This window comes from Choloepus didactylus, chromosome 1, assembly GCF_015220235.1.
Source record: "Choloepus didactylus isolate mChoDid1 chromosome 1, mChoDid1.pri, whole genome shotgun sequence".
Lineage (NCBI taxonomy): Eukaryota > Metazoa > Chordata > Mammalia > Pilosa > Megalonychidae > Choloepus > Choloepus didactylus.
In genome coordinates, this window is record NC_051307.1 from 185,707,800 (window position 1) to 185,721,331 (window position 13,532).

Genomic DNA, 13,532 nt, shown 5'->3' on the forward strand with positions numbered 1-13,532 from the left:
AAGCCTCAATGCAGGTGCCAAGAGAAAACACCAATGCAGTCAAAAATTTTTTTCTACCAGTGCTGCCCAACAGGCTTTTAAAAGCACAGACAGAAACATTCTTATACTACATGCAGGGAAATGGGACACAAAGTTTTGCACATGTTGATGTCAAGCTTGCTGCCATTATTTGCCTAAATATAAACAAAATTTTCTTACCATTTATACACATGAGAACACAACACCTTTTAAAATTACATAGAAATGGTAACTACTTTACCTAAGAAAGTATTTTCAATTAATTTCAGTGCTTTTGAAGGAGGGTATGTGTGTGTGTGTAAAGGAGAGAGAGGGAGGGAGAGAAGAAGGGAAGAAGACAGGAAAGGAACACATATCTCTGGGTGTTGGTTTTTCCCTCCAAAACCACCCAATATGGTCAACATTGTTTTTGCTTTGTTTTAAAGTGTTAGATTTAGGAAATTTTCCTCAGTGAGGAACAAACAGAAAGCTGTAAGTCTCAACAAAGGCAAATTAAATCAAGACAAGGACATCAAAAACAATTTTGGCTTTACTTTTCAGTGGAAGTTGGTCCTATATCTAACACTGCACAAGGTTTCTTGCACAATGAAAAGAGAAGCAGAAGTCCCTTACACTGCCTCGCTTTGCCAGAGAATCACCGTAGTCTGCTGGCAAAGTCCGCTTGCTGGACTTTTTCTGCTCATGTTCAACTGCATCTTCAATTATAGGCTCAAGCCTCATCTGGACAAACACCAAAGATTGGGATCAATGTCTTTTCATTATACAAAGAAAGAGCTAATACTGTTTCATGTCTCTGCAGTCCAATTAAACAAATGTATGACTAGCAGGATTCATAGTGAAAGAAAATGCAAAACCCCAGCAGTGACAAAAATTGGACATTCTAGGCCCCAACTTAATCTCTTGCCAACATCAAAGTTTTTAAGGTCTGTTTCTGAGACCTGATTTGGGATTTCAGCATCTTCATTTAAGGTCCCACCCAGGAGACTAAGCTATTAAAATCCCAAAACTTAAATATTTTCCCCACAAATTTCACAAGGAACATTATGCCAATCTACCACCCAATCTTCCCCAAACCCTTTGTAGGGTTTCATCCTCTGGGATATTGCTCATATGCAAATCTCTGCTTCTCTTCCAAAACCAAAATGCTACTCCACATTACCTCTGTGAGGATTGTGGTATCATAGGATGGCTGATATTTTTCTTTTTCATGAGCAGTTCTCTTCTCCATCTTTTCTCGGTCTGTTTTTTGTTTCCTGTCTGCTCCTTTAGGCTTAAAACAAAGTAGATTATTATCAACTGCAGATAAACATTTAAAAGTGAATCTAGGCCTTAATTACTAAGCCTGGTTTCCATCTCTTACCTTAAACACTTTGATTTGGCAGCTAGCTGAGTGCAGATGATCCGTGTATTCCCCATTTTCATTCTGCTTAAAGGTGTCAACCTGGATCCTAAAAGGCACGCCCTTTTCACCTCCATGCTTTCGTGGAGTAAATTCTGTGCTGATGCAGTGTACCTGGAAAGCAATTCATGCTGCAGTGGACTCAAGAGTACCTTCCACTGATTACATTTCTATTTTGTTCCTTCTTGGATGTTCTGCCACCACTATAAATTCAAGATCCTTTAAAACGAACTCCCCATGTATTAGTCAAATATCTCTCAGGAATTCCTCTGAATCATTTTTAATATATGGCTTTCCTTTTCAATTCCTATTCACAACTCCAACTGGGTCTTTCTGGACTTTTTTTGGGGTGGGGGCAGACTAAGCTCTTCCTTATTCCAATGCCTCTCCTCTAATGAAGGACTTGCTCTGGTCAGAGAACAAGAGTGCAGTTGCTTCCTACACACATCTCTCACCTGCACTGTAGATGATATCCTGCTCTCAGATCCAGAGTTCTACACCCTGCCCTGTACACCTTAATACCACCCTGCACTGGCTCCCAGTCACCTATGGCTCAATCCAAAGCAATACCTACCTCATCATTCCAGGGCTCCCACTGTTTGCCCTCTACTGCCATTACCCTGCTCTAGCCAGCAAATAGTCTTACTACTCTCCCTATATATACTGACTTGTGATACATTGCCTGGGCAACTTCTACAGTCTACAACAGCCCTCTACTCATTCTACCTGCATCATCTAAACTCTTCTGTCAATCCTTCAAAGAATTCTGGGGCAATACTCACATTGCACCACTGTTCCCCTTCTCCCAGTACTACCCAGATAACAGCCTCAGGGTAACACACAGGGCTAGTAACAAGACCTTGGCAATTTCTCACTTCTACACATTCCCCCTTCTAATGTCTCTGGGTTAAATTGATCTCTGCAATATGACTGTGCACAGCTTGGGATTTAAGCCCATGTCTGATATCCCTGTCATTGATAAAAAGTATAGGAAGATATTTAACTAATATGAACTATGTCAAGTGATTATTAGTTGACAGGGGATTATATTTGGGAGACCATAAAAATGCAAAATACTACATATTTTTTTAGTTTTATGGATGACTTCTTTTTTAGGTGTAATGATGGTATAATAATAAAATACATTTATGATTTAAAAATTCATTTGTGAGATCAAACTGAGTCTTTATGCATGAAATGACATGTTTGGGATTTGCTTTAAAAAACTCCAACAACTGAAAAAAGGCAAACTAATGATAATTGTTGAAGACAAGTGAGGGGTGCACAGATGGTTCCTCATTATTATTATTCTCTTGTGTGTGGGTTTGAAAATTTCAGTATTAAAATGTCTTGAAAACAATTTAAAACCTCAACCTTTTTTCAACCATATCCTTTTTTAAATGACAGCTTTTGTTCAAGAGAAACACATCTAGGAGAAATGGAAATTTTGATTATTGTTACTACTAATGGTGAAAATAACATTTGAATATTGCTCTCCTTATTACAGAATGTTTTCATCCATGTTAGCCTATAAATATCACTGATTTAGTAGATTAAACCCAACTTAACTGTGTATGTTATAAAAAAAGACATTTCAAGACAATTTACAAATAAGCATTTAAATGAAATTATATCATTTGTCAAGAATTCAATCTTATCCATGGTCTTCTAAATGACTCAGTTAGTATACTTCTAATAACGTAAAAATCCAAACCTGAATGAAAGCAGATGTGCGTTTTGCAGGGTCCCACAGAAATTCTACTGCATTTAACTGGCTTGGATTTGTCCTAGTGTCAATTATTCCCACAGACATTGGAATATCTGTATTGAAAAAAAAAGGTTATATATAAACTCATCCTCTTTGAATAATTAAAACTTACAACTTACTATATTATGATCTAATTAAATTAATACCTCTATATTGAACTTTTCCTTTCTTTGTTCTCCATGATCAGCCTATCAACATCAGAACCAACCTAATGAGTATCACAGTTTCTTCCATCATGGTTTCTATTTTGTTTTATTAAGAAAATGATGGGTAGTGACAACTGAAAATTAAATGGTTTCAAACTCGTAAAATTCCTGGTTCAGGTTCCTTTAGAACCAAATGCTACTTCATTTTTAACTTCAAAACAACACAGGGTAACACCAAAACTCTGTGCACACAATTATCCATGGTGCCAGCACATTACACTGTCAGGCACAGCAAAACAACTGCCTTCATCTCTCCAGGGTCTTTTGATAGCCACATGTACCTAAATCGAGAAGTCTGTCTCCTGGGCGATTCCACTTCCAACCTTCAAGTTGCTGATGCTCTGTATATTGTAGCCGTCTGTCATGGAATACAACTCTTATTATGCTCTATGGAAAAGTGGGAAAAAAATTACTACTTTTATTAACTCTTCCAGCTAAAAGGCAGAGGCATTTTCACTTCTTATACATTAATCTATAATAGAATAGCATACAAAAACTGATTCTGCTGTAAATATTTCATAAGTGAACTTTTCTGAAGTGTCTGCTCTTGGATTGCCTGGTTATAGGTGCAGTTATTTGGTTCAAAGAATTATAACTCAAAAATAAAAAGCACACACAAAAAATAGTTACATGAGTACAATTTTTTACAAAAAAATGTGGTATTGCAATTCAAAATTAAAAGTGCATGCCCATAAAAGAGATGTACAAAATATTACACTTCTAGGAAGAAAATGCCAGATATACACAGGAATTATAAAATGAAAAGATAGTATGGGAAGAAATAGAGATGTCCAATGGCCCAATGGTCAGCATTGTTAACTTAAAATAGTGACATAATTTATAATGGAATTTAATTAAAAGTCATTCTTTCAATCGGGGAAACAAACAAAAAACCCTGTTTCCTCCTCTTACAAAAAGAGAACCTATATGCAAAATTCATTCTCAACTACTTAACCTGAAAGTAAAGTAAGTTAATCTGAAGTAAACAAGGAAGGGAAAAAATAAAAATCACAGATAAATTTTATCCAAAGTTCCTTCGGAAGTCTTTAACCCTACTCCACAAACTCTAGGCCAATTCTCTGTTCTCCACTCACCCCTCCTTCACGTCCCACAGATTTGGGGTGCTGATTACAGTTTCATTCTAGGAACAGGAAATGGGTTCGTCAAACTGCATTCAGACTGGCCCAATCAAGAAAGCAGATTGAGAAGCTTCAGGGCTCCTTCCTGGACAGAAGCCTTGAACAGCCAGCAACAACAGACAATAACATCTTTCTCAAGGCTCCAGAACACAGTTAAAGAACTGCATTTACAGGGGAGCACCAAATCTAGAAAAGCCTCCTTAAAAGCAGCAGGATCTCTTGGTACCATGGCTGGCCCCATCTGCCACCCATCACCCACTCAGCACAGAGCCAGTCCATGCTCCCAGTATGCCTGGTACCAGAGGATGCAGAGTAACCCTAGTACATATGCTGGAAACATGTAGGTCTGCCCCAGTCTGTCTGGTGGTTGCCTAAGGAACTCACTGTTGGAACTTGCTGTCACAGATCTTGCCCTGCATGTATAAGGCAGCTCAGGGAACTCTCCTACAGAATGCTGTGGGAAAGCAGTCAAGTCATGCTGCCTGGGGCAAGGGATGGCTGGCTACAGGACAAAGAGTGCAGTGACTAGGACCTGTGAGGAAGAGGGGACATTTGGAATTCTGTAAGTGAGCAATTTCCTGAGGCCATAAGCACAAGCCCAAGACAAGACTCCAGAGCATTAAGGATTAGGGAGACTCATACCTTTGGCCTGGAGCTATTCTCTACACTCACTGTATGGATAAGCCTAAAGGAGAAACTTCCCCAGGTCAATCTAAGACTGGGAAAGTTGTTTTCTTTTTTACTTTCTTCTTCTTCTTGTTTTTTTTTTAAAAAAACTACTGGCAATCTAGAAAAGCTCCATCATAACATTAGCTGGATACAAGCTTAACAAAGCAATGCCTCAAAGTCTAAATTCCAGCAATAAATAGCCAACTGTCCCGGTTTCAAAAAAAGATTACGAAAAACATACCAAAAAATAAACCAAAAAACAAACAACAAAAAAAAAACAGGAAGTTATGGCCCAGACAAAGGAGAAGATTAAAGGTTTCTAATGCATTAGAAACCATCAATGAGGAGGGTCAGACCTAGGACATACCAGATAAAGACTTAAAAAACATGGATAAAGAACTAAAGAAAATAAGGAAAATGACAGATGAACACAAAGAGAATATCAACAGAGAGAAGGAAATTATGAAAACAGAACCAACCCACAGTAACAGAAATGAAAAATTCCATACAGGGGTTCATCAGCACATTGGAGCTGTCAGAAGAATCAGTGAATTTGAAGATAAGACAACTGAAATCATTCAGTCTGAGAAGCAGAAAGAAGAAAGAAAGAAGAAAAGTAAACAGAGCCTGAGGAATCTGTGGGACAATATCAAGCATCCAATATATACCTTGTGAGAATCACAGAAGAGGAAAGAAAGGGACAGAGAGAATATTAAAAGAAATAATTGCTGAAAATGTCCCAAATTTAACAAAAGGAAAGAATATACACATCCAAGATGCTGAACAAACTCCAAAATGATAAACCCAAATAGACCTATATGTAGCACATTATAATCATATTATCAAATGCCAAAGATAAAGAGAAAATTCTGAAACCCAAAGGAAAAAAAGCTACATGTTACACACAAAAGAGCCTCAATAAGATTAAGTGCCAATTTCTCATCAGAAATCATGGAGGCAAGAAGGCAGTGAGATAACATGTTTAAAGTGCTGGAAGCAAGAAACTGCCAACCAAGAATTCTATATCCAGCAAAACTGTCTTTCAAAAAGACATCCTCAGATAAACAAAAGCTAAGGGAATTGTCACCAGTAGACACGCCCTACAAAAGATGCTAAAGGGAGTTCTGCAGGTTGAAAGGAAAAGGAAATAGACAATAGATAAGAATAAATAACAATCTCTGGTGAGGATCATGACATGGGTAAACTTACATGCCAGTACTAATGTATTTTTTGTTTATAACAACCTTTTACTTCCTACAGGATCTAAAAGGCAAATGCATAAAATGCAATGATAAATCAGTGGTTTTAGAATCTATGTATAAACATGTAATTGTGATAAGAACTGCATAAAAGTGGAGAGATATAGCAATATAGTTGTGTATACTATTGAAGTTGGTATCAAAGCAGACGAAATTGTTAGAAATTTAGGATCTTAAATTTACGCCCCATAGTAACTACAAAGAAAATATTGGAGAATACGCAAGCTCATAGAGACAGGTTGCCAGAGGCAAAGGGCAGGTGGAATGGAAAGTTAATGCGTAATGGGTATAGGGATTCTACTGGGGAAGATGGGAGAGTTTTAGTAATCGAAGATGGTGAGGTTACCACAATACTGTGAACGTGATTAATCCCAATGAATGGTGTCCTTAGGAGTGACTTTGATGGGGAAATCCACATGATGTATATGTTCCCACAATCCAAAAAAAAAAAAAAAAAAAGAGCAACTAAGGAGAAAATGACAAACGTAATACATGATCTTGGGTGGGATGCAGCAAGGGAGAAGAAAAGGCTCAAAAGGACATTATTTTTTTTTTCCTTGAATTCTGCCCTTTTTTAAATTATTAGAGAAGTTGTAGGTTTATAGAAAAATCATGCAGAAAATATAATGTTCCCTTATAACCCCTCTCACACATGCAGAGTTCCCTAATATTAACTCTTTGCATTAGGTGGTGTCCCGGTTTGGATATATTATATCACCCAAAATCCATATTCTTTAATGCAATCTTGTGAGGGAAGGCATTAATCTTTTGATTGAATGTTTCCATGGAGATGTGATTCAATCAACTGTGGACAACACCTTTGATTAAATTATTTCCATGGCGACATGGACCCCCGCCTGTTCAGTGGTATTAATTACATTCACAATGTTGAGCTACCATCATCACATCTATAACCAAAATTTTTCCATCCCCAACAGAAATTCTACACCAATTAATCGTTAACTCCCTATTCCCCACCCCACTCATGCCCTGGTAACCTGTATTATAATTTCTGACTCTGTGATGTGCTTATTCTAATTATTTCATGTCAGTAAGATGATACAATATTTGTCCTTTTGTATCTGGCTTATTTCACACAACATGATGACTTCAAGCTTCATCCATGTTGTCACATGTATCAGAACTTCATCCTTTTTATGGCTGAATAATATTCCATTGCATGTATATACTACATTTTGCTTTCCATTCATTGGTTGATGGACACTTGGGTTGCTTCCACCTTCAAAAGGACATTTATTGGTACATCTGAAAAAATTGGAATATAGACTGTAAGCTTTCTATCAGTACAAAATTTCTTGAACTTGATGACTGTACATAAGGTGGTTACATAAGTGAATAACCTTGTTCTTAGGAAGTGTAATGGCAGTATTAGGTATTCAAGAAGCAAGATTAATAAAACTTATGCTCAAGGGTTCAGAAAATGGATTGGCAAATAGGTTAGATAGAAAGAGAGGAAGAAAAAAGACAGAAGAGAGAAGGGAGGGAAAGAGAAAGGGAAGGAGGGAGGGAGGTAAGAAAGAAGATTAAGAAAAGGCAAATGTGACAAAACATTAAAATCAGTGGATCTGGGTATCTGGGGTTGGTCGGAGGTAGGGGTGAGTTGGAGTCTTCTGTATGGGGTTTGTATTATTTTTGTGAACTGTCCTGTAAGTTTGAAAGTATTTCAAAATAAAATGCTTTTTTAAAAATGCATTCAGATGCCAGATTTGCACTTATTAGTGTTTATGACACAATTATAAATAAGGGCTTCTGAGACTATGATGCAATTAGACTGAATTCCCAAAAGATTTTCTGCTAGTTTTAACAGAAAATAATCCTAGCAATAAATATAAATGCTACTTTAGCACCCCCACCTTTCCCACCTCCCAAATATACTATCCCAAATACAGCTAATAAATATTTTGAAGAGAACTATTTAAAAGCTGTGTTTTGGGCGGGGGGGGGAGGGGGCAGAAAAGAAGCCACGACAAGTAGCAGCAAGAGAAAAGCAATCTATCATATACAAAGGAAACCTGATAAGACTATGTGCAGATTTCTCAGTAGAAACCATGGAGGCAAGAAGCCAGTGGTGTGATATATTTAAGATACTGAAAGAGAAAAACTGCCAACCAAGAATCCTATATCCAGCAAAGCTGTCCTTCAAATATGAGGGAGAGTTTAAAACATTCTTTGACAAACAGATACTGAGAGAGTTTGTGAACAAGATACCTGCTCTACAGGAAATACTAAAGGGAACACTACAGATAGGAGAAGACAGGAGTGAGAGGCTTGGAACACAATTTTGGGTGACGGTAATACAACAATGTAAGTACACTGAACCAAGATGACTGTGAGTATGCTTGAAAGAGGAAGGTTAGGGGCATGTGGGGCACCATAAGGAAAGAAGGAAAATAAAGACTGGGACTGCATAACTTAGTGAAATATAGAGTGGTCAACAACTGTCATAAAATGACAAATATGTTTTTACAAGGGGGAGAACAAATGAATGTCAACCTTGCAAGGTGTTAAAAATGGGGTGTTATTGGGGTAAAAAAATGCAATCAATGCAAACTAGAGACTATAGTTAACAGAAACATTGTATTATCCTTCCTTTAAGGTAACAAAGGCAATATACCAAAGCTAAATGCCTATAAGAGGGAGCTATAAGGGAGGGGTACGGGAGTCTTGGCATTGGTGATGGTGTCTGACTCTTGTTTTACTGTATTTTAATTCTATCTTTTCTTTTATTGTTTGTAGCTGTCTTTTTTTTTCTTTCTTTTTCTTTTGTTCTACCTTCTTTGACTCTTCCTCTTTCTGTGTGGAAGAAATGGAAAACTCCTTTTATAGCTAGTGGTGACGGTGGTGAATGCATAAACACATGATTATAAACGGAACCATCGATCGTTTACTTAGGACGGAATGTATGGTGGGTGAACAAAACCATCTTTAAAAAAAAAAATCAGGTTGATGAAGAAACCTTGAGGGCATTATATTGAGTGAAATGGGTCAGACACAGAAGGACAAATATTGTGTGATCTCACTGATGTGAATTAATTATAATATGTAAACTCACAGACATGAAATACAGGTTACCAGGATATAGAATGAAGCTAAAGAATGGGGAGCAGGTGCTTATTATGAGCAGAATGTTTAACGCGGTTGAACTTTAGAGTTTGGAAACGGACAGAGGTGACAGTAGCACATTATGTGAGAATAACTAACAGTGCTGAATGGTGTGTGAATGTGATGGAAAGGGGAAGTTTATAGACACATATGTCACCAGAAGGTAAGTTGGAGATTAAAATATGGGAATATATAAAACAATGAATCTTGTGGTGGATAATGTCCGTGACTAATTGTACAAATATCAGAAATTTCTCTCATGAACTAAAACAAATGCATGACACTATAGCCAGAAGTTAATAAAAGAGTGGTGTACCAGTCTGTATATATTATGTCCCCCAGAAAAAGCCATGTTCTTTGATGCAATCTTGTGGGGGCAGACATATTAGTGTTGATTAGGTTGTTTCCATGGAGATGTGCCCCACCCAACTATGCATGATAACTCTGATTGGATAATTTCCATGGAGGTGTAGCCCCACCCATTCAGTGTGGGCCTTAATTAATTTACTAGAGCAGTATATAAACTCAGACAGAAAGAGCAAGCTTGCTACAGCCAAGAGGGATACTTTGAAGAATGCAAGGAGCTGAGAGAGGAGCTTCAGCTTACAGAGACATTTTGGAGATGGCCTTTGAAAGCCGACTTTTGCTCCAGAGAACCTAAGAGAGGACAAATGCCCCAAGAGCAACTAAGAGTGACATTTTTGAGGAGCTGAAGCCTAGGGAGGAATGTCCTGGGAGAAAGGCATTTTGAAACCAGAACCCTGGAGCAGATGCCAGCCAAGTGCCTTCCCAGTTAACAGAGGTTTTCTGGACGCCATTGGCCATCCTCCAGTAAAGGTACCCCATTCTTGATGTGTTACCCTGGATACTTTATGGCCTTTAGACTGTAACTGTGTAACCAAAGAAACCCCCCTTCTTAAAAGCCAGTCCATTTCTGGTATTTTGCATCCCGGTGGCATTAGCAAACTAGAACAAGGTGTACATAGGGAAAAAATATACCTATTGCAAACTCTGTACTACAGTTAATATTATGTTAACATTCTTACATCAACAGTAACAAATTTACTATACCAATACTATGGGTCAGTAATGGAGAGGGTTGTTAGGGGTATGGAAGGATTTGAGTTTTCTTTTTTACTTTTATTCCTTTTCTGGAGTAATGAAAATGTTAGAAAAATTGAAAAAAAAAATTATGGTGATGAATGCACAACTATATAATGGTACCATGAACAACTGACTGTACACTCTGGATGAATGTATGTATATGAACAATCTCAATAAAACTGAATTTAAAAAAAAATGAGAGAAGTCAATGAAGCAAAATTGGCAAAATATTAAATTGATAACTTTAAACTGGATGATATATACATGTGGATTCATGATACCATTCTCTCTACTTCTGGGTATGTTTGAATTTTACCATAAATAAAAGGTTAAAAACATTTGTTCTCATGTTTTTGGATCTAGTTTTAATATAAAGCCCATCAAGCTCTAGTCCAATTTATTGAGAAGTCTAGATTTAAAACACTTTTTCAACCCTCTTTCATACTGATACATTTTTCTTAGGACTAGCATCTTATAGCCATCAAATGTAATTTTCACAAAATGACAGAACCACATCTTCCCCTAAGATACACAAACACACACATACACAGACATGATTGAATTTTAACCAGGTCTAGTACAAATGGCAGATTTGCCCAAAGATGTCCTTGAAAGCTCTCCATGGCTTGCCCAACAACCAGCTGGGACCAGGGGGTGGGGAGAAAATCCCCAACATTTCTAAGCTTCCTAAACACTGGCACCTGAGAGCTGTTAGTTTGGTTGCCCTGACCAAACTGTGGTATTTGTCATTTGAATCTAGCAGAGTATAACCACCCAAGTATATCTTGCTCACTGAGAACAATGTTGATGACTATCAGTGTTTGCTACAGGCCAGAATGCCCATAGGAGAAAATAAAAAATAGACGATTTGACTCATTCTCTAGACAAATGACCAGCTGACAGGGCATAAACAGGACAGACACAAAGGGCAGAAGGCAAATGTGGGAATGAGTGAATTCCCTCTCTCCTTCTGTTCCAAATATGTCAGGAGCCCCTTGAGTTAGAAGGAGAAACCTAGAAGCTCGTTCTGGGTTGGGAAGACAATGACAGAGCTGGGACCAACCCCCAACTCTTTCTCTCAGAAAGAGGAGAAACACACAAGCTCAATCTCTCATTGCATCAGGGCTTTCTGCCCCCAGCAGTGGGAGTAAGTACTGCAACAACCCAAAGGTTCTCAGGCCTCCAGCTACTGGGCAGCTGCCTTTCCCAGACAATGCCTACAATAAGCTAGCACTCCTAATTGAGACTGCCTGACACCAAGCAAGTATCCATTCCTCTCCCGCCAAGGCTGCCTTTCTCACGCTTGCCCTCCAAAAACGCAGATCCAAAAAAGGCAGGGTTCCTTCCAATGGAATGTCTTCCCACACTGGGAGACTAGCAGCACCCAGGCCCCAAAATGCCTCTCTGTGAGAAGATGGAAAGATGAGAACCCATATATGCTCCTTTCTGGTTAACACTTGGCCATATGAAAAAATGCCTTTCCTAACTAAGCCTCCTCCACACCTTGCTCTGTAATGCTATGGAATTTATAAGAAACCCTGGTACATGACAAGTACATGCTAAAGGGACCCGTCTTGCACGTCATGGGAGGGGATGCGAATGGTCTTGAATATATATCCTAAAAGGAACTGGTTGGCTGGCCTATTGCTGTGACTCCTATTTCTGAGTGATCTACTTCTTCATTCAAATAAATCAGTTGAGTGAACAGATTTGAAATTTTACTTATAGAATTTTAAGAGCTAAAAGAAAAGGAATTTTAAAAAAAAATTATATTCACATTCATATCTTCTCCACTTTTTTTTTTTTTTTTTTTAGCTTTTAAAGAGACTTTAAAGTTTTTTGTTGTGGTTGTATTTTTTTTTCCATAACTGCAACTAATTTTTCTATGGTTCCTTGGTTTCCAAAGGGCTTTATCATTTATTTCACACAATAACTGCTGCAATTCCTAATTTATAGACAAGTAAATAAAATATAGGTCAGAAAGTCAGGAGTTCTAATATAGCCATTACTTCTTGAAGTGAAATTAATTTTTTTAAATAAAAAAACTCTTGCAGCAAGACTGCTACTTTAACCTTATTCAATCTTTGCAATATCTGTTAGGAATTAAAATGAACTATACTTACCTTTACCAATTTTCCACTAATTTCAGGCATATCTCCCATTTTCCGATTATCCAGCATCCGAATTTCGTAAGACTGACCTATTTAAAGAATTTATGTATTAAAAACAATCCACATAAAGATCCTCACCCTCTTTAACACAAAAATGCAACTGTCTCTGAAAACATGTTCTCTCATGTTAAATTTCCAGAGAAGCAACTTCAGGTTGATCTTTCTCTTCTTTGCAGATCACATAAGCCTTTCCTTCCTTACACTATTACAGAAGACTGAAAGTTTCTGTGCCAATCCATTTTAATCAGCCATTCTCTCACACTAATTTTTTTTATTATTCAGGCATACATTATCCAAGGCCAATTTTTTATAAGTTTCATTGAAAAATAATTTAATACCATAAAATTCGCCTTTTATATTCTACATTCCAGTGGTTTTTAGCATATTAACAAAGTTATGCAAACATCACCACAATCAATTTTAGAACATTTTCATCATCCCAAAAAGAAACTCTCTATCCACCGGCAGTCACTCTCCATGCTCCACTTTTTCCAGTCCCTGGCAACCACTACTCTACTTTCTGTCTCTATAGGTTTGCCTACTCTGAACTTTTCAAATAAATGAAATCAAACAATATATTTTTGTTTTTTGGTCTATCTGGCTTCTTTCACTTAGCAAAATGTTTTGAAGGTTCATCCATGCTACAGCATGTATCAGCACTTTATTCCTTTCTCCT

General features: G+C 37.5%; 1 protein-coding gene across 3 annotated transcripts in view; it reads right to left on the reverse strand.

The window, feature by feature from the left end:
- Positions 1 to 13,532, reverse strand: part of UBP1 (upstream binding protein 1) — an 83,947-nt gene that overhangs the window by 20,859 nt on the left and 49,556 nt on the right. For 2 of the 3 annotated variants that reach the window (XR_005218429.1, XM_037846715.1), the window contains 6 exons: positions 12,809 to 12,885; positions 3,673 to 3,778; positions 3,132 to 3,238; positions 1,379 to 1,531; positions 1,178 to 1,288; positions 631 to 738 (listed from right to left, as the gene is read on the reverse strand). Coding sequence is in view for 2 of the 3 variants with exons in the window: in XM_037846715.1 (XP_037702643.1) it covers positions 631 to 738; positions 1,178 to 1,288; positions 1,379 to 1,531; positions 3,132 to 3,238; positions 3,673 to 3,778; positions 12,809 to 12,885 (662 nt within the window). In the remaining variant the exon portion in view is untranslated. The remainder of the gene's footprint in view (positions 1 to 630; positions 739 to 1,177; positions 1,289 to 1,378; positions 1,532 to 3,131; positions 3,239 to 3,672; positions 3,779 to 12,808; positions 12,886 to 13,532) is intronic. The other variant, XM_037846724.1, reaches the window with a different exon arrangement.